Raw genomic sequence first — 25,980 nt, 5'->3', positions numbered from 1 at the left:
CGTCCCATTCATACTGCACCTCCTTCAAGTTTCCCCAAGGTCTTTTCTGGTTTCCCAAATTTTGGCCACAACAGAAACTGCGTGAAAGAATGTGGGTCAATCTATATAGTTCACCCCCTGATGGAAAAAAAAAACACTGTCAGCACATACTGTATTCAACCAGTCTGGATCAGCAGCGTTACCTCTGTATGGAAGTGCACACGTTTAAAATATGGCGCTGCCTGCTGTTTCAGACAGACTTTTCCATCCAGCGCTCTTACGCTCAGGCAGTCAGTGCAGTGAGCTGGCACACTTCATGTCATTTGCAAATACAATGTAGTGAAGGAATACAGAAAAGCAGGTTTTCAGATATAGCTTTTCACAACTGCGATTTAGGAATGCTCAAGTGATCTCAGCATTCTCATGGATTTGCAGCTCAAAAAACAGTTTCTCCCAAATACTTGAAAGTTATCGTGAGTTGACTCTTACAATCACTTCATTTTGCTAGTCACTTATGTCAAAACAAACCTTTGCTCCTTTACAACTAGCATTTTGCTTGTTCACAGTGGGGCAGACAGCTGTGTTCACTGATTCAGGTTCTTGCCTCTTTTCTCTTAAACTCTTTTTCACTCATTACTAAGAGGAAGATTGTAGAATTTGGAGCCTGTCTGTATGCACACACACAAAAATAACAATTCTGTGTTCTTACCTTTAGGACATTTTTTACCACTTTAGCTATTTAACTTGGTTTAACCAAGCAGCTGGTTTACCTTTAGATATTTATTTCTACCAAGTTCTACCAAAAAGAAAGAAAAGAAAAATAAAATCACCTAAATTAAGAGAAATACCCTTTTTGTGGGGTGGGAGAGGAAGAGGAGGGAGGGATGCATCTTCAAAACATCAAATAAACAATTTGCCTAAAGCCCATCATTTCTCTTTTTGGCATCTGATCATCAGGTCTTTTCATTCTCTTTGCTATGATCCTAATCAGACGTACTAAATACCACCCACTACTACTTAATTTACAATGCGGACAAGAAGAGCCAGACAGAGTATTCCAAACCAATGTCTTAAACAAAGGCATTCATTATAATAGATATCATAATTATATTACATTAATTTCATACAGGAGAATTCAATTACCTATTCCAAAGAAAATCCAGAACAAGCTAATTAACATCTTGATATCCAGTTTGGTGGGAAATGATTTGGATTGGAAAATATGGCTTCATGTCTCAAAGTCTAAGAAAATCACATTGCAAACACTAAGCTATAACATTCTCAGTGGATAAACAGTAAGTATGATTATGTTTGAAATGGCAGAAGCTGTTAGGAAAAACAGAGATGTAGACAAAATAAAATTAAGAGAAAATTTTACAAACGTTAACTGTCACTGCCACGGTTATACAATCCTGAAGCAAAGCTGAAAAGAGTGTAATAAAATGACTGCTGGACTTGGGTTAGGGCCAAGACATCACGAGCCACCTCATAAACAATATTTTAAATGTTTGCTCCGGAAGAAGGAAAAACATTACTAATTGAACAAAGAACTATAAGTATTACAAGTTCACTTAAAAGTAAAAATACTAAGTTTTCATGAGAATGAATTCCTAGTACTGTGAAAAAGAATGGTAAATCTCATGATTGGCTAATTCATGTTCTTATAACCAGTAATGATTGCACCTACCTCATTTAAGTCCTGCCGAGTTTCAAAAGCATCCTTTGGCCAAATGGCAGTCCTCTGGTCTATTCTATAAAATACAAAGAAAAATTATTTCCATTTAAAATAAACCTTTCAGTGATGTACATGTGAAGCTGGTGGCTACAAATCTGGCTGTACCCCTGATAAAAACTCCTGGTTGTGTCCCACAGCCTATAGAATAAAATACAGACTCCTTACAATGGCCTGCAGCACATTATAGCACTTGAACCCTGACAGCCTTCCTGGGCCCCTCTCCTACCACTCTCACCCTTGTTCACCACACTCCAGCCACCCTGGCCTTCTCTCTGTTCCTCGAACATATAGTGCTTGCTCCCTATTCAAATCTTCACACTTGCTGTGCCTGAACCCAGACTGCTCTCCCCTGGGATCTGCATACAATTCACCTTATCACCATGTATGCATCGGCTCAGCTCACAGGGCACCTCCCCAAGGATGCTTCCCTAACTAGACAAGACATGCCCTCACCCTCACTCTCTAGCATACTGTCCTGTACATTTTCTTCTTAGCACTTCCTCCTATTGAAATTATACACTTATTTGCATGTCCACAGTAAAGTGTAAGCTCCAAGGAGGTATTGATTATGTTTATTTTCTATACTGCTAAAACCTCACCTATTAAAAATTCAATAATTGTTTTGATTGAATGAATGTGATCTGATACAGTTGCAGAAAGATACCATTTGTCTGCTGAAGACAGCTTATGGAAATTTCATCCTATCTCTTAAGTTACACAATACATGTTATAATATTTGCTGGGTACCATGGTGCAATGGTTTGGATGTGGTTTGTTCCCACCAAAACTCATGTTGAAATTTGATCCCCAGTGTGGCAGTGTTGGGAGGGGTTTGGGTCATGGGATCTGTGACAGGGGAGGGATATGGAAGTGAGCTCTTACTCAGAAATAAATTTGTTCCCATTGTGGTTTTGATTTGCATTTCTCTAATGATCAGTGATGTGAGCTTTTTTTCATTTGTTTGTTGGCTCCATGTATGTCTTCTTTTGAAAAGTGTCTGTTTGGCCAGGTGTGGTGGCTCATGCCTGTAATCCCAGCACTTTGGGAGGCCAAGGCATGCAGATCACTAGGTCAGGAGTTTGAGACCAGCCTGGGCAATATGGTGAAACACTGTCTGTACTAAAAATACAAAAATTAGTGGGCGTGGTGGCAGGTGCCTGTAGTCCCAGCTACTTGGGAGACTGAGGCATGAGAATCGCTTGAACCTGGGAGGTGGAGGTTGCAATAAGCCGAGATTGCGTCACTGCACTCCAACCTGAGCAACAGAGTGAGACTCAGTCTCAAAAAAAAAAGAAAAGTGTCTGTTCATGTCCTTTGCCTACTTCTTTTATGAGGTTGCTTGTTTTTTTCCTGTAAGTTTGTTTAAGTTCCTTATAGATGCTGGATATTAGACCTTTGAGGGATGGGTAGTTCGCAAAAATTTTTTCCCATTCTGTAGATTGTCTGTTTACTCTGTCAATAGGTTCTTTTGCTGTGCAGATGCTCTTTCATTTAATGAGATCCCATTTGTCAATTTTTGCTGTTGTTGCCATTGCTTTTGGCATCACCGTCATGAATCTTTGTCTAGGCCTGTGTCCTAAATCGTATTGCCTAGGTTGTCTGCCAGAGTTTTTATAATTTTGAGTGAAAACCAAATACCGCATATTTTCGCTTATAAGTGGCAGCTAAATGATGAGAACACATCTATCTATGAGACACATAGAGGGGAACAACACACACTGGGGCCTTTCAGAGGGTGGCGGGTGGGAGGAGGGAGAGGATCAGGAAAAAAAAGCCAATGGGTACTAGGCTTAATACCTGGGTGATTAAATAATCTGTACAAGAAACCCGCATGACACAAGTTTACCTGTGCAACAAGCCTGCACTTGTACCCTGAACTTAAAATAAATAAAAAGAGGGAAGGGAGGGGAGGGGAGGGGGAGGGGAAGGGGGACAGGGAGGGGGAGGGGGAGGGGAAGGGGAAGGGGAAGGGAAGGCATTCGTTCCCTAGAGAACAGCTTGTTGAAAAGAGTCTGGCTTCCTTGGTTTCACTCTCTTGCTTCCTCTCTCACCACGTGATCTCTGTTCAAGCCAACTCCCCTGTGCTTTTTGCCATGGGGGAAGCAGCCTGAGGGCCACACCAGGTGCAGCCGCCCAATCTTAGCCTTTTCAGTGACCATTATTGTGAGCCAAATAAATTTCTTTTCCTTATAAATTATGAAGCCTCAGTTATTCTGCAAGAGCAACACTAAATGGACTAAGACACATGGTGAAGCTGGGTTTTGCCACTACATGGCTGACAACAGAAGAAAATGAATTTAAGGCATATCTACTCAAAGTCAATTTTCTTTAGCTTACAAACAAAAACAAAATACACAAAACTCCACTGTTGAAAGATCCTTAGGTCCAAATCATGATTTGTCAAATTCTATGGTCCAATGTCATCTGTTAAATAGAATTCAAGTTTTTCTGAGACAGTCTGAATGCTATTATATAATAAACATGTTAACTTATAGTTATTATCCTTATAAAAAGGCCAGTTATCTTAGTGAATAGGAGATTTGTCAGTGTTAACATTTATAAAAAGATTTCTTTGGGGACCTAATTATTTACAGTTACTATTCTGCTCCAATTTGAATCCTGAAGAAAGCATATATGTCCTCTAAATGGGCAACAAGGTCAATATCTAAATGTCATAATGCACATTTAGAAATTCCAGGAGCCTAACTTCTTTAAAATATTCTTAAGAATACAATTTTTTTTTACTCTACAAGCTTTGCTTACTGTGCAAACAATTTCTAATGAGAAAAGTTAAGGAGATGGTAATAGAAGAAAATTGTGAAGGTCAGACTAATGTCCTTCATGCCTGAACAAACCAGCATTTCCCTCCTGGGTGGGAGAGAGACTAAGGCTCCCAACTACAAGCTCAGGCATAGATAGCTCAAGGGGAAAAAGAGGGTGAGGAGGAAGACTGCTGGCTCACACATCTAATATCCATCAATCCCCTGAACCACAAACAGTGATTTCAGTGCATCAGAAAATACAAAATAGCTCTTTCCCACAAAATAGGCAAAAGCAGTCTTGGAGACAGGGGTTAATCCACCCTACTCAGTAACATCTAACACTTTGAATGGCTCGTAGTTTCTTCGTAACCCTCAGTAGTTCTCAAACTATATTTTCTATAGAGTAGCACCAGCAAAATGGAAGAGTGGTATTCTCTAACAGAAAAAATATTTACTGGTTTACACTCTTCAAATACAAATTTTTCTAGGGCTTTGGTGCAAGCTCCCTGTTGATGAGTGACAGCAGATGGTAAAACAAATAACCAAGTAGCAAACATTCGTGGAAGGAAGCAGAAATATACTTTGTTAAAAATATATGGTATATATTAGTGAGATATAGAGAAGAGCCTACGTAGAATATACTCACATGATCTTCCAAGGAAACTACTGTTAACCATTAGATAAACCTCCAGAACAAGTTTGAGAACTGTAGTCTAGAGCATCAAAGGTACTTTAATTTACTAACCATCTGAATGTCTATAGTGTGCCTGGTCCAGTGTTGGGGAAACAGTAATAGACAATCAGAGGCAGTGCCTTAAGGAGACTTAGAATCTAGTGAAACTTAAATGATGATAAAGCTAATGAACGCTGAGTCTTGAAGCCACTTCAGCAAATCAAGCATCAGGGCAAAAGGGTTGACATTAGAATGGAGGTGAGAGGCCGGGGGTGGTGGCTCATGCCTGTAATCCTAGCACTTTGGGAGGCCAAGGCAGGTGGACTGCCTGAGCTCAGGAGTTCGAGACCAGCCTGGGCAACAGAGTGAAACCCCACCTCTACTAAGATACAAAAGAATAGCCAGGTATGGCAGTGTGCACCTGTAGTCCCAGCTACGGAGGAGGCTGAGGCAGGAGAATTGCTCGAACCCGGGAGGCAGAGATTGCAGTGAGCTGAGATCTTGCCACTGCACTCCAGCCTGGGTGACAGGCAAAACTCCATCTCTAAAACAAACAAACAAAAAAGAATAATGGTAGTGAGAAACTGGAGAGGTAGAGACAGATAAAAGACATTTTTCAAGGATAAAAGCAATCAAGAAGTCTTGGGTGTGGATTCAAAGTATGGAGTGAAAGAGATGGGGTAATCAAAATTATTACAAACTTTTGAGTCTGTGTGACAAGGAAAATGGCAGGTTTCTTTTTTTTAATGAAGCCAGAAAAACATGTAATGTTTTTCATAAAGAGAGGCAATTCATGAGTTCAGATTTAGATATTTGAAGCTTGAGGTGAGACTGAAATAGAGAAGTAAAAAATGTCTGGCCAGGGTTCACCCTAGAACAGGGCACTCTAAGTGTGTTCAGCAGAGGAGGGGGGTGATGATAATTATGATGGTGTACAGTGGCCACAGATAAGGTCATATGGGCAGATTCTGCATCACTTTTTGCTTTGTTATGTTCTAGGAAAAGTACCTAGCACCTTCTCAGTATGTATCTTTTCAAGAGATGGATAAATGAGGGAAAGAACTAGACCGAAGAATGACTTCAATTCACCAGCCCTTACTACCCCAGAGTGGGTCGTCCAGGCAGTTTACTTACATTATTTTATTTAATCTTCAAGGTCATCATATGAGACTATCATTATTTTATCTATTTCACCTGATAGGAGAAAGGGTAGTTAAATACTTCATCCATTCAGTCAACAAGTATTTTTTAAACACCAAACATGTGCTAGGTACTGTTGCAGGTGTTGGGAACAAAGCAGTGGATAAAATAAAGTCTGCCCTTGTGGAACTTATATTCTCACGGAAGAAGAACAAAAAGAAATAAACCAGTGATTATCTATGGTGCACCAGATGCTAAGTATTATGGAGAAAAAGAAAGCAAGGCAAGAAGAATAGGACATGCAGGAGAATGGCCCAAGCTCACACTGCTACAAAGTTTCAAAGTCTCCTAGAGATAAATAGAAACAGAAGGGGAGAAAAGAAAAGGCCACTGGATTGAAAAAGATAAAGGTCATAGTAGAAGAGGAAAAATAAATGAAGCTTCTCACTGGAGTTTAGCAATGAATGATGGAGAACTGGAACAGTAGCTAGCCATCTCAAACTCCCTTCTTTTTAAGATCCTTAAAGATACTGCTTGAACCATTTACAATCCTTCCTGGAAGCTGGCCTACACACAAAAACTGGGTCACACTGAACACTCCCTCCAATTCTCTTGCCGCCTGTGTCCAAAACAATAATACGAAAGTAACTAAGCAAATATATATCAAATGCATGCTTCTAAAGGGGACCAAAATGAGTCAGCCAGTCATAGCACTGTGCTAACTCCAACGTAAGCTTGTCCTCTAGCCCAGGTCCTGGCAATGAGAAATGCAGCTTGCACTCCTCAGATCCCAATTATGGCCCTCAGTAGTGATGAGCATGTGATATCTCCAACCATCAACACCACTGCTACCACCATGATTATCACCACCACTCACCAACATCATCACCCACCACCACCACCACCACCACCACCATTACCACCACCATCACCACAACCACCACAACCACTGCCATCACCTCCACAATCACCATCATCACCATCACCATCACCATTGCCACCATCACTACCACCACTGCCACTACCATTGCCACCACCACTGCCACCACCCACCAGCATCACCAACATCATCACCCACCACCACCACCACCACCACCACCACCATTACCACCACCATCACCACAACCACCACAACCACTGCCATCACCTCCACAATCACCGTCATCACCATCACCATCACCATCACCATTGCCACCACCACTACCACCACTGCCACTACCATTGCCACCACCACTGCCACCACCCACCAGCATCACCACCATCATCACCCCCACCACCACCACCAGCACCACCAACCACCACCAGCACCACCACCAGCACCACCATTGCCACTGCTGCCACCACTGTATAATTCAAAGTAAAAAATACTTCTCAACAGAGAAATGCAAAACTTGATTTTGTGCTGATATGAAAAGAGCTTTCCCTGGATTCAAACTGCAAACTTGTGTATAGCCTATGACTACAAACTTGTGGATAGCCCACTGAAATACAACTTTTCTAAAAATGTTTGATGTTCCCACTTTGCTGGAACCCTAAAGCTCGTGCTGAGTCAGCCTGTAGGGTCATCTTCTAGTGGCCTCCTCGCAGGAGGTGTACTGGAGTTCAAAACAATAAAACTAACCAAGCATTAAGATATTTTTCTTGGCCTAAGGACAGTGTCAAACTGCAGGATGTGATAATTTGTGAAAATGCCACATTTTAGCTCACAGTTGTATATTTATACCAATGTTTTAACTATCTATAATTAAATTAGCAGAGGAAAGTGTTTGCTATTTCAGTGAAAAGCTTCCCCATCTTGCCAATGGCTCAGGGAAGACAACTGACAGCTATCTAACACTTTTCTTGTTAATAACCAAGTTATTAACAAGCCTCTCAATTTCTTATCCCAAATAATGTTTGTGTCTGTCCCCTCCCCTCTATCTCTACCACTGCCATCTGGGGCCAAGCCACCAGCACCTCTCATCTGAACTACCTGAATAACAGTAGTTTCTCCCTGGTCTCTCTACTTCCCCTCTACCCGCCTCAGGCCACCGTTCACACAAGATCTTTCACTACCCTTCTGCACACTATACTTAAAACTCAAAATTCTGAGAGTATCGTATGACACCCTGAAGGATTTAGCATCTGCCCACTCTTCAACCTTAGCTTGCATCATTCCCCCTCTCTGAACTCCAGCTACACTGGCATTCTTTCAGTTTTGTGGATGCACCATGCTCCTTTCCAGTGCAGGCCTTCACATGTGGCTGTAATGCTGCTCCCTCTCCACTTTCTCTCCTAAGTAACTCATTCATACTTTAGATGCGAGATAGCTCCCAATCAGGTCTCCCTTTCTTATATATGTTCTCACTGTATTCTGATCTTCTAATTTCTGCTATGCAGCAGGTCTCAGTTCTTAATCATGTATTTGTGTAATTATTTGATTGTTTCTTTCTCACGATAGTGAGCACTGTGGAGCAAGGACCATAGGAGCCTTGCTTAGCATTTTATCTCTAGGGCCAAGTCTGACATATGACACACAGTAGGCACTCATATGTTTGTAAATAACGTATTCATCCTACAGTTATGGGCAGCTGCCAATTCTTATATATTACTGAGTGTGTAAAGTAATTATAACTGATGCTCCCTCTTCCACCTATAGCATGCTAGCAGAGCCTAGAGGATGGAATGACTCTCATTCCCATAACAAACGCATTTCTTCCCTGAAGAGAACTATGAAAGATTAATTAGTAGCTTTTGAACCCATGACCTAGAAAACCTGGGCAGAAAGAGTAAAAGGAGAGCATCCAACACACTTTTCAGAATACTTCACATAGAATCAGAGCCTTAGAACCAAGCAGTGCTGACTCCCATCACATCTTCAGAATTCAGGATATTCCACTGCATAAAAAATTGAGCCTCTCTATTAGAAAGCAATACGTGGGATACACTAATGTATACCCGGATGACTGCTGGCTGGCTGTATGACTGGTGTTTCCTGAAACTCTTTTGAAAACAAAAGGTATATCCCAAGAGGACAACCCTCTGAGCAAAACATGTTTTATATACAAACAATAGCTCTATATGCAGACACAGACAAGATGCCAATAAATTCCAGTAATATTATTAGAAACAATAACAGCCCTTAATACCAGTAAATAGAAAGTTCCTTTCTCTAGAGAGTCGAAGCCACATTGAAGACATTCTCTTATTGGTTCTTACCAAATGTCTGCTAAAGGACTGAGGTCAAATATTAAGCAGCCAACTTCAAAGATTAAAAAAAACCAAGCCACAGTGTTTAAAATTATTCCCCAAGAGACTACTGAAAGAAAACAAAACTAGAAGTCCATGGATGTTCAGAAACTGACTTCCCAACCCATGTATCCACTTGTCCAGGCCAATGAACATCCAAGGATGCTTCAGCTAGAAACAGAACACTGATCCCCAATAGTACACCCTCCCAGAAGCCAACTTCCCCAACCACCACCTCCAACCTTGTACTTCTCTGAAGATTAGAATCAGCCAGTATTATTAAAACAGAGATTCCTGGGCCACAACCCAAACCTACTTAATCAGAATTTCCAGAAAAGTAGGATGATGACATATAGTTAACAAGCACTCTAGGGGATTCCTAATTGGGGAACGCTATCCTAAAGGTCCAAGTGCAACAGCCTGGGAGGACACCAGTGGCTAAAAGGTGCAAGGGAGGAACTTCTTTGAATATAGGAGTGACATGGCGTTTCTGGCCTGGTCCCCCAGGGAACACATTACCAAAGAGAGAAAGGCTGTGCCCCTCAAAACACCATGAAAAACTCCAAATACAGGGCAGCCCAGCTGTCCTGGAAAAGGTACCACTTCTCACTTTGGTGAGCTGGAACAGAGACCAGAAGCAGCCAAGACCACAGCAATGCCCAGAGAATGGGTGAGCAGTGAGTCAGGTGCACAGGGCCAGCTTCAGAATTGGCAGAGTGGAGGTAAAGTAGACATGGGTGTGGTTTAAAAGACACTGTGAACCATAAAGAACACATTTTGGATGGAATATTGAGGACACAGGATCCAGCAGGTGAATGAGTGAGAGCAGAGGCCCTAATAAGACATTATTAGGAATAATAATTATACCAGCACCTGGTTTGCTGAGCAGGGTACAAGGCACTTTGCTTGCATCACCTCATTCATTCCATACACTTAGTAAATACATTCCATACACTTAGTAAATAATGATCAGACACCTGCTCCATGTGCCAGGCAGTGCTCAGCCCAGGAGACAAGTGGTTGTAACCAATACTTCAGCTCCAAGGACACTTCTGCCCACCTCAAGCATCTGCCAAGTTTCTTCATTCTTCTGCCTCAAGGTTTTTTGCCAGACAGGGCTCATTCCCTCAGCCTGCATGGGTGGCAGATTTAACTCCCCTGGGAGCAGCCCGAAGCCGGAAGAGAAGGTGGGGGTGTGTGTGTGTGAATAAATGCTGCAGCCCTTTCCTCAACTTTCAGAGGGATAAGTCTGAGATACTGCCTACACAGTTCCTCAGACAGACCCCAGTTGCTCAGAGTGGCAACCTACCAAGTTACACACCTGTTGTGGGCTCTTCCTCCTTCCCTAGTTGCTGCTTCCTGGGACCACCTTCCTGTACCCAGCTCCTCCTATCTATCAGAATCCACCTTCAAGAGGAACCTCAAGTAAGAAAGCGGTGACAAAGTAGACACAATCTCTGTCTTTTGGAGCTTACAGTTGGGGGAAAGAGAAAAACCTAATCACATAAATGAAGATTTAGATCAGGGACAGATGCAGTGAAGGGCACAGAGTGTCACAAGTGATGAGCCGGGGGGTGGGGGTGCGGAATTTAAATGACAGGTGAATAGCTGATGAATATTTGTAACTATGTATCACACTGGCTCCTGTGATATTACAACTGATACTCAGACTTGCAACACTTTAACTTTTAAAGTATCAATCAGGTTAGCTCTTGGAACAGAAGAATATTTTTCAAGGCACAGGGGATTTGAGTAGGCATTAATATTAATCAAGCCTAAATGCTGCCTGTTCCCTATTCAAGATTTTCTTTCTCTCCCAAAAGGAAAGAGTCACGAGTCTCTATCCTTCACCTGTCGTCTTCCCTCCATCTTCATTGTCACCAGCACCTTCCACAGGGATGATATATTAGCTTCCAAGATGTACCCCTGAGTACAACACACAGTATAGTGTACAACACACAGTACCCAGAGTGATCTTTTTATGTCAATCTGAGTCTGTCACTCCTGTTTATAACCTCCAGTGGTTTTCCTCTAGACTTAGACAAAATCCAAGGATCAACACCCAGGCTACCAGGCCCCATGCAGCGTGTCCACCACCAACCTTTCTGACATCATCTGGTACATTCTCTCTGCAGTTCAGTACACTCCAGCTTTACTTGTCTTTGCTGATGCGACTTGACACAAGATGAACAGAACCTGGATCAGTGTCGGTCTGAGGAGCAAGGGTGAGTTAATGATCAGGGAGGCAAGTCGGAGGAGCCCTGGTCTCTCCATGCCTTTGACTCAGTTAAGTTTGGCAAGCCACACCAAGCCTTTCTGACCCTTAAAATTGGTTCTTAGTTCTCTTCCTCCATCAGCTCCAGGTTCTTCCCACGCCAAGTCACCCAACACTATACTGATTTCATCTGTTCAGCATTTTTCATCTCCAATCCACTTCTTCTGACATCAACCTCCCTTTCCCTTGGGAAACTAGCTCTCCACAATTCTACATGAAAGGGTAAACATGTGGCCTGAACTAGGCCAGTTAGTTCCTTCTCCCTGAAGTCAAAACTTGAGCGGGAATGAAAAGCTGTTGTGTTAGCATGGGATCATCCAGTGATAACACCTCAGAGAAACATGTCCCTGTCATTGTGATTCCAGAAATCCATGGACCAGGCCTGGTTCTTATCCTTCCCAAAACATACTTGCCCTTAGTTCAATTTTTTAAGCTAAGCAATAGCCTTCATTTAGATTCCTTTCCTTGCCTAAATCAAACACAGTTAGTTTCCATTGTTTGCAGAGAATACCAACCACATTACCAAGAAACAACCACTTGTCATGCAACAGCCTGTGTCTCCTTTGTTGCACACGAGCAAGATCAGCAAGGTTGGCAGTAATTACACATTGAAAACAACCACTTTCTTGATCCCCACTTTTCCAACCATGACTATTCATGGCCAACTAGGACCACTTTGTCATGTACAACCCCTTTAAAAACCTTTCTGAAATTGTCTGAATCACATGTCCAAGTTGAGCAAGAGAGTCCAAATCACTGGAATCTCAACTGGCAATTCAGTTGAGATTGAGTTGGGAAACCAATTTGTCCAAGGTATGCATAGTTTTTGGTTCAACTAGAGAGAAGCTAAGGTCTAGCTTAAAGATGTGCAGAAAAACAGATCTATGAAGGTAATCTGGGCTCTGTGCAGGATGGATATGAAAGCACAAGAATTTAGCCAGAGTACACAAAAGCAAACTAGAGCTTGTAAAGGACCAGGTATATAAAGGACCATAATGAAATATGGCCAAGAGAGGCGTGAGATTATGGAGGGCAAACCAGAATTCCATGGGATTGCTTACCTAAGAATCAATAAGCAGAAACTTTACTAAACTACTGAACCTATGAGTTCAGCACTGTGCTGAAAACTTCATAGTCAAAAGAATTACAGAAAATAGGCATATATCCTATTTGAAGAGATAAACCAAACTCTTTGAACACTAGTACCATGTGTCTAGTTACATTGAACATGTTCTAACTACAGAGATCAACATGGGCTATTGAGAAAAGAGAAGGTGCATGAAAAGCTGGGAGTGAGCTGGGCTCTGAGATGAGATGAAAATTTAGATAAATGGTGGAGAGAAGAGAGAACACTAGCAGCAAGATGGATGTGTTGGCAAGCCATAGATCAGTACTGTGGAGCTAAGCAAAAACCTTCGTGGAGGAAGGATCTCCTCTCTTACGGAATAGCAACATTAATCTTCTGAGCCCCTGCTGTGGGCCAGACCTTGAATGAAGCTGAACATGCAGTTCATTTAATCCTCGCAGCAGTAGCTCTGGGAAGTAGATATTATCATTTCCATCACACATCTGAAGAAATCAAAGCCCAGAGAGGTTAGGGAATCTGTCCAAGGAAGCAGCAAAGCTGGAACTAGCAACTAGCATCCAGGTCTGCATACTGCGAAGGCCTTTCCTCTTTACACTACAGTATCTTGGATACTTCCTAGGCTCTTTCCAGGGGCTCTATTATGTGTTTTTAGATTTATTCAATAGGCTGGGTTTGGCCAAAACTGTTTTCTTGTGCTAAACTTAAGGCACTAAGAAGACTTCGACAGCTGGCTTATTCCTGCATCTACCCCTTCTCAATCTTTCTCCCCTTGGACCCCACCCCCACTTAAATGGGTCTGGATATTTCCCTAGTCCCTGCATCTGCAGGGTCATCAGAGTGCTCTTGATAAGAATTCTGTGCTACTGGACCCCTGAGAGGCTTGGCATGCTGCTCAAGAGTATAAGAAGAGACTTTCTACTGAGGCAAAGAAAAGAGGCACCTATGACACAAATTATGGTTTTAAACATTATTTAAACCTATAAAATCATCTGTAGTATTTGGTTTCTGATCCCAAGTGACCTAAACCACAAAGGCTGCAAGTGTCACTGAAAATTCATTTTAAGTTTTCCCAGTTAACAAAAATAAAAAATAAACCTGTTCTCTCCTAATATTCTCCTAATAGTCATGTCTGTCCCAAAGTAAGATTCAATTGTTACTAAACAAATAAAGCCAGAGAAACAGTAGGTACTATTACTTGTCTCGCAAATTATATAAACTTATCACTTTCTGCCAATTACAAGCTTAATAGGGGATCGCTAGCAGGGAAACTTGGAAAGTAAAAGCACAAAAAATATGTTTTAATCACCTGTAATTCATCTCCCCCCAAAATTACCACCACTAAAATATGGATTTATGTCTTGCTAGTATATGTTTCTGTAAATAATTACATATTAAGCAAAAATAGGAACATCTTGTGATACTGTTATGTAACTGCTTTTTTCCACTTATAAATAGATCATGTCCCCATGTTAATAGTCACATAAAACATGGTTTTAGATAAGGTATCTATCATGAAATTTAGTGGGTTTTTGTTTTGTTTTGTTTTTGTGTTTTTACAGGGTGATGGTATGTCCCCTAGGGGCCATGTAGAAAATCTGGGGGCTATTTGTGATTATTACAGAAGCTGGAGATGTCTACTGGCATTCTGTGGGCTAGAGCCAAAGGTGTCAGAGTCCCTGACATAAATGAGGCATCCCACACAACAAAGAATTTTTCCATCCCCCACATGACTTCCAAATGTCCTCTGGGAATGTTAGAGCCAGAAGCACTTTGCCCTTAGCACAATGTGAACTAGAACACCATGAAGGCTAGTGGATGAAACAGAAATATCTAGTGAATACACAAGGAAGGGGAAGAGATTAAACTGGATTGTCTCCAACATTCCACCCAGAGCCACCATCCTATGATTCCAACACATACAGAAATCTAGCCACACGAATTTATCTAGTTCTCTCAAAGTTACTAGTTGTCTATTATATTCCTATCTTCTTCCATGATCGGACAACTGAAAATTGTATATCCCTTTTTTTTTTAAACAAGGTCTCACTCTGTCATCCAGGCTGGAGTGCAGTGGCATGATCTCAGCTCACTGCAACCTCTGCCTCCCAGGTTCAAGTGATTCTCATGCCTCAGCCTCCCAAGCAGCTGGGATTACAGGTGTGTGCCACCATGCCCAGCTAATTTTTGTATTTTATTTTTAGTACAGATGGGGTTTCACCATGTTGGCCAGGCTGGTCTCAAACTCCTGGCCTCAAGTGATCTGCCTGCCTCAGCCTCCCAAAGTGCTGAGATTACAGGTGTGAGCTGTAATCTCAGTGTGCCTGGCTAAAAATTTAAATCTTAAGTTTCATTTCAGTTAGCTACTCCAAATCCTATGCCTAGACGACTTTGACTTTTAAACACAAACCAAGAAAACTATAATGGATGCACATAAAGATATTGTTTTTAAGATGTTTACTACAGCAATAAATACAAATATAAATCCTATAAGTAACTGCAATATCAAATACTTTAGATTTCATTAAAATAAATGATAGTATATCCATAAAAGGAAATAGAGTCATGTATCCCTTAGTGATGGGGATATATTTTGAGAAATGCATCCTTAGGATATTTCATTGTTGTGCAAACACCAGAGAGTGTACTTACAGAAACCTAGATGGTATAGCCCACTACACACCTAGGCTATATGGTATAGTCTAATGTTTCTAGGCTGCAAACCTCTACAGCATGTTACTGTACTGAATACTCTAGGCAACTGTAATACAGTGGTATTTGCATATCTAAACATACAAAGGTACAGTAAAAATATGGTATTTTAATCTTATAGGACCACCATCATACATGTCCATTGTTAACTGAAATGTTATTATGTGGTACGTGACTGTATTTTACAGCCATTACGTATGTTATAGTGTATTTTATGATATGGAAAATATAATATTAAGCAGGACAAACAAGTTACATAGCAATGTAATACAATTACGTATAACATAATGTAATATACAGCAATGTATAATATAATGTAACATAAAGCAATGTAATTATGTATAATATATTCTTAGAGACAAATTTATATATGTGTATGTATGTATACATCTATCTATCTAATCCCAAAAATGTTTTAATCTAGCATTAATAATATAAGAAAAAATACATATGGAGGGTTGAGTAGGAGCTCTCTGTGTATGTGTATGTCACTATACATAACGTGTGTGTGTGTGTGTGTGTGTAGTATTTAATGTAAATCTTGGAAAGGAATACCTCATTGACAAATAACTATAACAGAAATATGGGAGTAGCCATGACTTCATTGGGAAGATGAAGAGTAAGTTAAAGATTAGCCCCATTCTAGTGGCCTCAGGCACACCGAACACTTAACCAGCTGGTCAAAGTTCTAAATGAGGTTTAAATTTATACATTCTCTGTCTCCTATAATCATTATTGAAATTTCTCTTAAACCTATTTTATGTTAAGCCAAGAAACTTTCCAAGATGTTCGGATGTTAAGGACAAAGTTTCCTGTTTGGTCCCCTAGAAATATAATTTCTAACAGAGGCCTATAATGATACCAAAGCTTGCAAAACATGTTTCTTATAGAAATTGTATGTTAGAATATTTGTTATGGAAAATTAAATTTGTTCAATTTAGCCATAAATGAATAATCATCAACCTTGTGATAATTAACCTACTGCTTATTACTCATCTTACTGGTCTTATGTAGAAAAGCACACTGCTATACATGATTATTGTATAATCATAATGCATTCTTATCTAGCTTTCTATTCTAGGATTTGCTTGAAGTAAATAGTGCTTCTAGCAGATTTAAAACCCAATGCATCCAGAAGCCCCTTTCATACACAATTTCTCTTTATAACATTAAAACAATAGCAACAATATAAGAATGTGCATTACAATGGTAATAGTGGTTATATCTGGGAGGTAAGATAACAAGTCATTTTTACATCCTTGGGATTCTCTATATTTTCCAATGTTTCACTTATTTTATTATTAGTAGTAGTGGTAGTAGTAGCATTTTGAATGAGAGAATGTCTCTAAGTTTCCCTTTTATCGTTATGCCAAATTATTAGTGAAAGTGCTAACAATTTATCAAATGACCAAGGGTAACCTCCTTTAAAAAACAACAAAAAAGGAGGATTTCATTTCCAAAATAATCAAGCGTGAGCTCTTTTTTCAATCAGCAGTTTACGAACTGGGTGTGGGATTTTTGTGCTCTACAGCAGGGGAGGGGGAATTATTTTTATCTGTATCTTCAGGATCTCGTATTCTTAAGCTATAGCCTTCCCATGTCTAATCTTTTAAATATCTAGAGTGTTGAGCATTTTCGATGTTAGAGCCAGAAGAAGCTCCAGAAATCATTTGACCCAAATTCCTTATGTTAGAGGAGGGGGCCCAGGAATTTGAGTGAAATGACCATGGTCACCTGATAGATGTGAGATAAGACCCTGGATCTCTTCATTTGAATGTTCTTCCCTTCCGCCAGGTTGTTTCTGCATCCACGGAGGGAGGCAGTGGGTGTGGGCAGTGAAGGAGAGCCCTCCTTTCCAGCTCCCTTTCTATGTGGGATACTCAACATGAACTAGGTCAATACCCACTCATTATCCAGCCGTATACCAGGGAGTCTCAAAGCACTGTGAAGGCAAGCTGTTTTTTATCTCTACCTCATCCCTGCTCCCCTTTTAAAAGAAACAAAACAAAACCCTAGGAGCACCCTAATGAGGAAGGAGAAGAACATCCTAGAAATATGCAGAGATCAGGTACAGTCCAAGAAGGGAGATATGTCTTTTGTATTATTAATACTAAAAATCTCAGTGCTCATTCTCTTATTCATTCTGTCTCTGTTTAGCAGAACTCATTAAGACTCTGCTTACTTCTATGAAAAACATTTAAGTAAGAAACAATTAGCTATTCAAACACACACACACACACACACACACACACACACACACAGTCTATCTCAAAAACAAAAGATGAAAGGATTTATCCCCCATAGAAAAGTTGCTGCCAACAAAACTTCCTCTTTCTATAAAGCAACAAAGCCCACAGCTTTCTCTTTCATCTGGAATGTCAAAAAATAGTGGAGGCCATCCAAGGCCATTATCCTTGCTAAGGATCTTCAACCTCCTGTAACATGGGAATCTGGATGAAGAGGCCAATGAACTGGAACTTACAATGTAACCACCAACCTAATTAACAGTAAGACAATGCTATAGAATAGCTCCTGTTTATACAGACAAGGTCTTTAACAACATTAAAGGTTTAATGCCATCATAAATTTTAATACAATATTTTAAATATAAGTGAGTTATTATCAAAAGTAAATTTACTTAGCTTAGTAAGAATTCCCCAACTGCATTAATATTCTCTTACATTCATAAATTTCCCTTTGTCATATCTGAGGGTTTACAGGATTAGCACTGGATTTAGCTCTAAAAATCAGTCAAACTAATGCATATTCATTAAGTGGCAACTCAATACAGATTGATGGTACTAATCTTGGTTCTATTATCAAGGGAAGAGAGAACTTGAGCAAATCACAGCCTCACTGGGTGTCAAATAAGAAAAAGAGAGTTGTATTAAATGATTACTAAGGTTTCTTCCAGCCCTAACTAACTGCAGTTCTTTAATTTTACATGTTTTGAAAATACCAGGTACTGAGGAGTATGCCAGAGTAGTATAATAACCCACCCCTTCCACTCATGCACTGAAAGTCCACATTAAAATGAAAACATGTCATCTGGGGAAAAGATGGCATTAAGACAATATCAGCCATCACCATATGATAAGACATTTTCATCCAGGAGGACTTAGCTCCAGGGAGCTACAGAGTCCCCAGGAGCAGCAGTTGCCAGGAAGAAAAGGATTGAAGCAGGCATTATAAATCAAATGCCTATAGAAGCTCGGCAAAGAGCATAAATAAATGAGGAGAGCTATGTAGGAATTGTGAAAAAAATTGAAATCTACTCCTCAGCTCCAGCTAGTTGTTGCCTTGGAGGAATGTAGGCCCTGGGTTATCCCTCCTTTAGACTCTTCCAAAGAAAGCCAAAAATCTGTAAAAACTCTTGATTTTAAAATGTTGATTCAAAATAGTTTAACTTTGTACAAGCCAAATATGTCTTCACACCAGATACACCTGTAGGACACCAAATTTGAGACCTCTAATGTGTGGCACTGTAAGGCCAAGGAATATAATACAGGGAAGGGCGGGGCATGGCAAATGGGAGGAAGGGTGCAGTGAAAGAAGATGGAAGTGGCTTTAACTGTATCTGAGGTTGGCTCTGTTAAGGGAAATCAGAAGAGCAAGCCAGCTTGGAAGTAGAAAGACATTAGGACAAGGGTTCTGTTAAAAGAAAAACTTTAGCTGAATTACATTTAAAAGCGTTTAATTGAGCAAAGCACAATTCGTGAATCAGGCATCCTTCCCAGCCAGAGTAGGCTCAGAGACTCCAGCGCAGCCACATGGTGGAAGAAGAGTTATGGACAGAAAAAGGAAAGTGACATACAGAAAATAGAAGTGAGGTGCAGAAACAGCCGGATTCTTTACAGCTCGGCCTTTGCCTTATTTGAACATGGTTTGAACAGCTGGCCACCTTTGGCCACAACTTGGTGATTGGCACAAGAGTAGGCTACAGTCTGTATACAACTCCATTTAGGTTATAGTTCACAATGTACAGAGAAACCTTTAGGCTGAACTTAAAATATGTAATGAGGCAGCTTTAGGCTAACCTTGATTTAACAGTTCTGAATCTTCTCTGGAGTCATGTGTTTTCAAACTTGGAGGTAGAAAGACATTAGGACAGGGTTTCTAAATATTTTCTGGGGTTATATGTGCCATATGAGAGTCTGATAAATGTTTTAGAGATTTTCACTAGAAAAAAATAAACATACATGTAGTGGACAGAATAATAGCTCCCCAAAGATGTCCATGTCTTCATCATTGTTGCTCCTCTGCCACCTTACCTTATGTGACAAAAAGGACTGTGAAGATGTAATTAAGGACCTCAAGATAGGGAAATTATCTGAGTGAGCCCAATCTATTCACATGAATCCTTAAAATCAAAAAGTGTTTCTCAGCCATGATCAGAGGGAGATGTGACTACGGAAGAATGATCAGAGAGATGCAATGTTAGTGGCTTGAAAATAGAGGAAGGGACCATAAGCCATGGAATGTGGGCAGCCTCTGGAAACTGGAAAAGGTATGGAAATGGATAGATTCTTCCCTAGAACCTCTACAAATGAATGGAGCCCTGCCAACACCTTTTTTTTTTTGGCCCAGGGAGACATATGTAGGACTTCTATCCTATAGAACTATGAGATAATAAATTTGTGTTTAAAGCCACAAGTTTGTGGTCAGTTATTACAGTAGCAATAATAGAGTATATATACACAGACACTTGGGCAAACAGATTCATAGACCTTCCTGAGTCTCATCCTCATAAATACATAAAGGATCCTTGTGCTCAAAAGAGCCCAATATACAACATGAGGACTCTGAGAGCTGTAGGTATGAAACTATTTGGCATTCGTGAAAAGATCAATGCCCACCTCATGACCTCAATCCGCTCCAAAGTCTCACCTCTACAAAGATGGATTAATTTTCTGAAGACTGACTACTCCTTCGAGTCTCACCCAAATGATGTGTGACCCCAAGGAGTAAGGTGGCCTGTTGCTACAGAGAGATCTTTCTTCCTTTTCTTACAGTGTTCATTATGTTAATAGCATTCTCCCCAACCCACTGCCCCAAAGAAGGTGGCATTTTACACCTGCTGAGACTTAGCCTGGCTTATTCCTTCACTCTGAATCAGACCTAGGTCTGGAGTGTCCCATCACAGTATCATGTCTCTATCAAGATTCTATTTGGCATGATATGTCCAAACCTGGCCAGATGCCTGCTTAAAACAGAAGAGGAAGGTTATCAGGAATATGAGCTACCTGATTCAAAGTTATTTTTAGCCTCGGATCTCATTTCACTAGTTCATCAAATTTCACAATCCCTGTAATATTTCGAGATGGATTTTTTTACAGTTCCATTAGAATGTCCCTTGGTGATGTCACCATGGTTGTGATAAATAATTGTAGTTTAAAAGTTACTTAACTAAGAGTACTAGACATAACTGCCCTCACAGCACTCCTGATATGTGACTTAGCACCAGATCCTGCGATTGCTGACAGCAGTGCACAGAACAGTCTGGAATGTTGCTAGGTCAGAAGGCTCAATTCTGTGAAAGTGGGACATGAAAGATGGGAGATGGGGAGGAGAAAAAGACAACAAGGTATTTAGGATCCTACGAAGGTTTGCTAAGGGGCAGAGGAAGAGAAATACAAAATGGGATACACAACGGTTTTAAGTTTACTGAACATCAAGCATCTTTGAGAAGGTTAATTGCTAACACCATTTTCCCCTGTTGGTCTCTGTTAAATATCTACCCCTACAGGACCACCATACATTCCATACACAAGCATGAATGACTTTTTTTTTTTTGGTTTTTATTTGTTTTGTTTTGCTTTTATATTATTTTGAAATATGCATGGGAATAATAGTTGACTTTCTTCTTGCTGAGAGAGATAGTCATCAGGCTGGTGGGTCACTGACTAAATTGATTCCAGTAGCCAAAAAATAGCTTTCTTACAATAATACCTCAAAGAGGAGGGAGAATGTCCTGATTACTGGAGAAATTACAAGGCTGAATCCAACAGGTATTACCTGAGGTCAGGTAAGAGTAAACACATAAAAGAAGTCAGCTTGTGAAGAGGGTTATAAAAGGTGCCCATGAATCCGCCTGGATAGGGAAGCACCTTACCTTTGAGGTCCCCTCCAACCTTTTGAGGTTCTATTATTCTAAATTTAGTATATTGGATATTTAAAAGTACAACTGCATAGCACAGCCAATCTTCTCTGTAGTTGTTGATTTAGACTGTGCTGCCTTAGAAAAACAATTCTAAAGGTCAGGCTCAGAAGCACAGCCCTCCCTTTCCACTGAGTGAGGGCTATGATTACACTGTACACAAGATCCTACAAAGACAGCTGACACAACTAGCGGTTGAATTCTTTCTTCTGTTTATTTCCAGAAGAGACTTTCCATAGACAGCTGCGATGCCAGGCTCCCATCAGAATGTCATGCCAACCTTTCTGCAGGCTGCTTTCCACCCACATCCTTGCCCTGGATCCAGGGCTGTCTCCAGCAGGTCTAGCAGGCTAGAGAGGCCATCCTGGGGCTATGTCAGGGCTAAGGTCACTGGAAGACACTTGGGTCAGCACAGAATCTGCACCTGCTATGCTGCAATCAGACATTTGTGGGTTCAAATTCTGGCTCAGTCCTTTTCACTTGTGCAACATCAGGCAAGTGCCTTAATATCTTTCAGACTATGAGTACACAGCTTTATGAGAAAGTAGAGAACGCTAAATGAGAGACCACGTAAAAATCAGTTGGTATGGTGCCTACATGGTCATCACAAATTTATCACTATCACAAAGGAAAATCTAATTCCCTCCAGCATAGAATAAAGAATAAGAATAGATGAGATCAGCATTTCTCTCCAAGGGCAGGGCCTGTCTCCACTTCCCCCTGAGCCTTAAGGTAGATTATTTTCAAATGGAAGACAGAGAAAGTAGGTCATTTACATTTATCTTAAACTCACTCAGCGATTCCTCTTCTAGGCCCCTTTAAGCAGCTTTTCTGACTATAAGGAATGCCAGCAAAAGTCAGAAAGCCTTGCCTCTTGTGTGGGGGTGGCAAGCACACAGTTGGCATTTCTGAGAAAGGAACCACAAGCACAGAATAGCTTCTGATAACAAAGGGCCCACCTTGGTTGAAGTTGCACTGTTTCTTGGCACTTGAAGGCATTGTTTTGTGGACTCTCACGAGCTGGTGTTCCTGCTCTCACCTGACACTCTGACTGGCTGGATACCACATGCTCTGTCTCCTGCAAGAAGAAACAGCAAAAGCAGATGAGCTGTCAACAGCAATCAGTTCCATAGCATTATTATGCTGGAAGTGGGTCTCGGGGCAGGGAAGCAGCAATGCATAACACATTCTGCTGATTGTAGTGTGGGAAGGGAGCCAATTCAGTGGTCCAAAATTTTAAAAGCTTCTATCAGTCAGTTGCTGCAAGATTACAGAATAAAGACAAAAATCATAATAATAAATCTTCTGTCCAAAAGATATGGTATAGCCATACAATAAGAATTTTACAGACATTAAAAATGATGTCATGGAAGAATACTGAATGAATAGATACATCTGAAAAGATAATTCATAGAAGAATATTTATAGTATAGGCTTATTTATGCAAGAATAAACATATGTATGAATGTTCACACATACTCACACACACACACACACACACACACACACACCTGCCACACACGAGAATGGAATAAGTTGAACCAAAATCTTAACTGTGACTAACTCTGAGACGTCACGTTTATTTATTTTTGGGAGCCCATATATATTTTCTAAGTTTTCTACAATAAACATTATTTCTATAATAAGAGAAAAATTTAAGTTCATCTGAAAACTAAAGAACAAATCATTTCTATGAATTCCAGATCTCAAGAGTCCTCGATATCTCTCCCCTCATCCTGCCACCACCCCCTCATACACACACACACACTATTGCTATTGGCTACATTGCATCTAAAGAAACCACAATGTGGGTTATCCATGATGTAATTGGTCATTAACTTAGAAAAACTCCAGAGTGCTAAACACTCTACAGAATAAACACATCAAAACTAAAACTAATCTGGATTCAATACAAAGACATGCATACATAGCAAAAATGAAAGATTTATATATATCCAACAGTTCCACTACTATCATCTTTGAGCCATGTCAAACCTCTAACTGGAAAACTTTCTTTATAATAAAACAGCCCTTCTTTAACCTAATAAATGAGATACTAAAACAAAAATCTGTGAGAAATTCAGTAGCTCCAAGTGGCTACCATCATACAGGCAAATTATTCAAGCAATGCAGTGAATTTGGGTCTTCTGCTGCAATATATTATGGTCACAATAGAGACCCAGCTCCTCTATTAAGGGTGTGGGTTGAAGTCAGTACAAGTGTCAATGTGTCAGGTGTCTTAGAAATCATGTTTCCAGCACACTAGAAAAAAATGGTGAGGCTTTTTGCCAAGAGGTCATCATCACAAGCCTTTACAACAAAATCATATGAATGTCTTCATATGAAAGGGGTAAAATGGGAACAGCTGGGCAGAGCTGTGGGAAAAAAAGAATTAGCCCTATCAAGATCCTCTCTTTAATTCTTTGAAGCCTCCAGCTTCAGATAAGAAGACACTCCACATGAAAATTTCCATTAGTATGCACTAGTTCCCTAGACTTAGTAGTTGCTTGAGAAAAATTCTACAGCTACCAGAATACTGGTCAAATTCTCCCACACAATGGTTTTCATGTGAGACAGAGTTCTGCTTGCTACTTGCTCAGTGTATGAGCTTGGCTAAATTACATAAGTTATCTGGGCTCAGTTTCCTTTTCTGTAAAATGAGGATAATACCATCAATTCCACAAGTGCCTGCCAATTGGAGGCACACAGCAAATATGAACTACTACTGACAACAATATTGCTTTTATAAAAATTTTCTTAAAGCTCAATATTCTGAACCTAGTGCTCAGGTAATCCTTGCAGAATTAACCCAAATGAGTTCAGCAAAAGAAAACCTATTTTTGTGGTGGAATGCTTATTTCACATTTCTATACTAATAGCAATATTATTTTAAACATTATATTCAGAAGCCTCAATAGATGTAGGCATTAAGAAATGGCCCCTCTGAACTCTAAAAGGTTTAAACCAAAAATGCCCATTTTATTAAAACTTCATCCTTTTAGGAAAGAGTAGTGTTTGATTTTTTTTTTTTTTTGAAAATAGTATTTTATCTAACTCTTTGAATCTTCAAAAGTTGAGAAGGGTTAGAGAGGCCAAACACTGTTGGATTCCCTTGGACCTAGGATGTATCTTAGATATGAATAACAAGAACGTTAGAGAAAGTGCCTCCTTAATATGCTTAGATCAGAGATCTCAAAGGACTGCAAGAGAAGAACTCTTCTCTAAAATGGAAAGATAAGGAGTATTTGGACACAGCTGATTATCAAGTCCCTGAATTAAATGGGGAAAAGAGTGGCACTGTCACCTATGTTTCTTTTCCCCACCAAGAATTTCAAACCTCAAGATGGTAGGGAGAATTGGGGAAGACTAAGTAAGGAGTCTGGTACAAATCATCCTGAATACTGATGAATGGAACAGGCTCTGATGTGATATGTATGTGTGATTGTCATGACAGGCTGCCCTTCCCTATGCCAAAAGTTAGATCATGAAAGTTCTGATCTACAAGCCCCCCTCAGATCAGAAACCCAAGCACAGCCTTTCTTAGAAAATACCGAATTTATTCTTCCTTCCAGAGATCCTTATGATCTTGGAAAATATTTCACTCATAAGAAAAGGAATAAATATTTCTGGTTTAGTTCCTTCCACTCCATTATCTCCTCATGGAATGACCACCTGTGGGCAAATGGCCCCAGCAAAGCTCACATGGGAATCAATGAGCCTTCAGATGCTTCTAATTTCTAGGCTTTAAGTCTTCTAGCTGATACCCCAGACAGCCTGAAGCAGACACAGACCTCCCTAGTGTGCCCTAGGTGAGTTCCTGACCCACAGAAACCATGAAAGATAATATGTGATTATTGCTATTTTAAGTTTTGTGGTTATTTGTTATGCAACAATAGATAACTAAAACACATTACCTTTCCTGTATTCTAAGATACCATCAATTATAAACCATCATTGGTTTGATTACATAACAGTCTTTTAGGAAAAAAATAATGCCACATTAAATGCATCCATCAATTTTAAGAAACGTTCAAAAATGAGAAAGGTGAAATTTTGAACAGATGTGTGCATTGGCATTAAGGAATGACAGAGCATGCCTAGGACAGCCTGGCATGTAACGACACAAGACGTCCCGACGCAAGTACCTTACAGGGAATAGGGGAGGAAAACCCAAGCCTTAGTTGACCAGCTTTAAAAAATAATTTCATGTTTTCTCTTAAAGAAAGAAGACAGAA

General features: G+C 40.2%; 1 protein-coding gene across 6 annotated transcripts in view; it reads right to left on the bottom strand.

The window, feature by feature from the left end:
• FAM13C (family with sequence similarity 13 member C) overlaps positions 1–25,980 on the bottom strand; it is a 122,692-nt gene that overhangs the window by 61,094 nt on the left and 35,618 nt on the right. For all 6 annotated transcript variants that reach the window (XM_054436361.2, XM_054436360.2, XM_054436359.1 and 3 more), the window contains 2 exons: positions 22,705–22,823; positions 1,667–1,730 (listed from right to left, as the gene is read on the bottom strand). In XM_054436361.2, coding sequence (XP_054292336.1) covers positions 1,667–1,730; positions 22,705–22,823 — 183 coding nt within the window. The remainder of the gene's footprint in view (positions 1–1,666; positions 1,731–22,704; positions 22,824–25,980) is intronic.

This window comes from Pongo pygmaeus, chromosome 8 (assembly GCF_028885625.2).
Source record: "Pongo pygmaeus isolate AG05252 chromosome 8, NHGRI_mPonPyg2-v2.0_pri, whole genome shotgun sequence".
Taxonomy (NCBI): domain Eukaryota; kingdom Metazoa; phylum Chordata; class Mammalia; order Primates; family Hominidae; genus Pongo; species Pongo pygmaeus.
The sequence above is the reverse complement of the archived record's forward strand: the minus strand, read 5'-3'. Positions and strand labels throughout refer to the sequence as shown.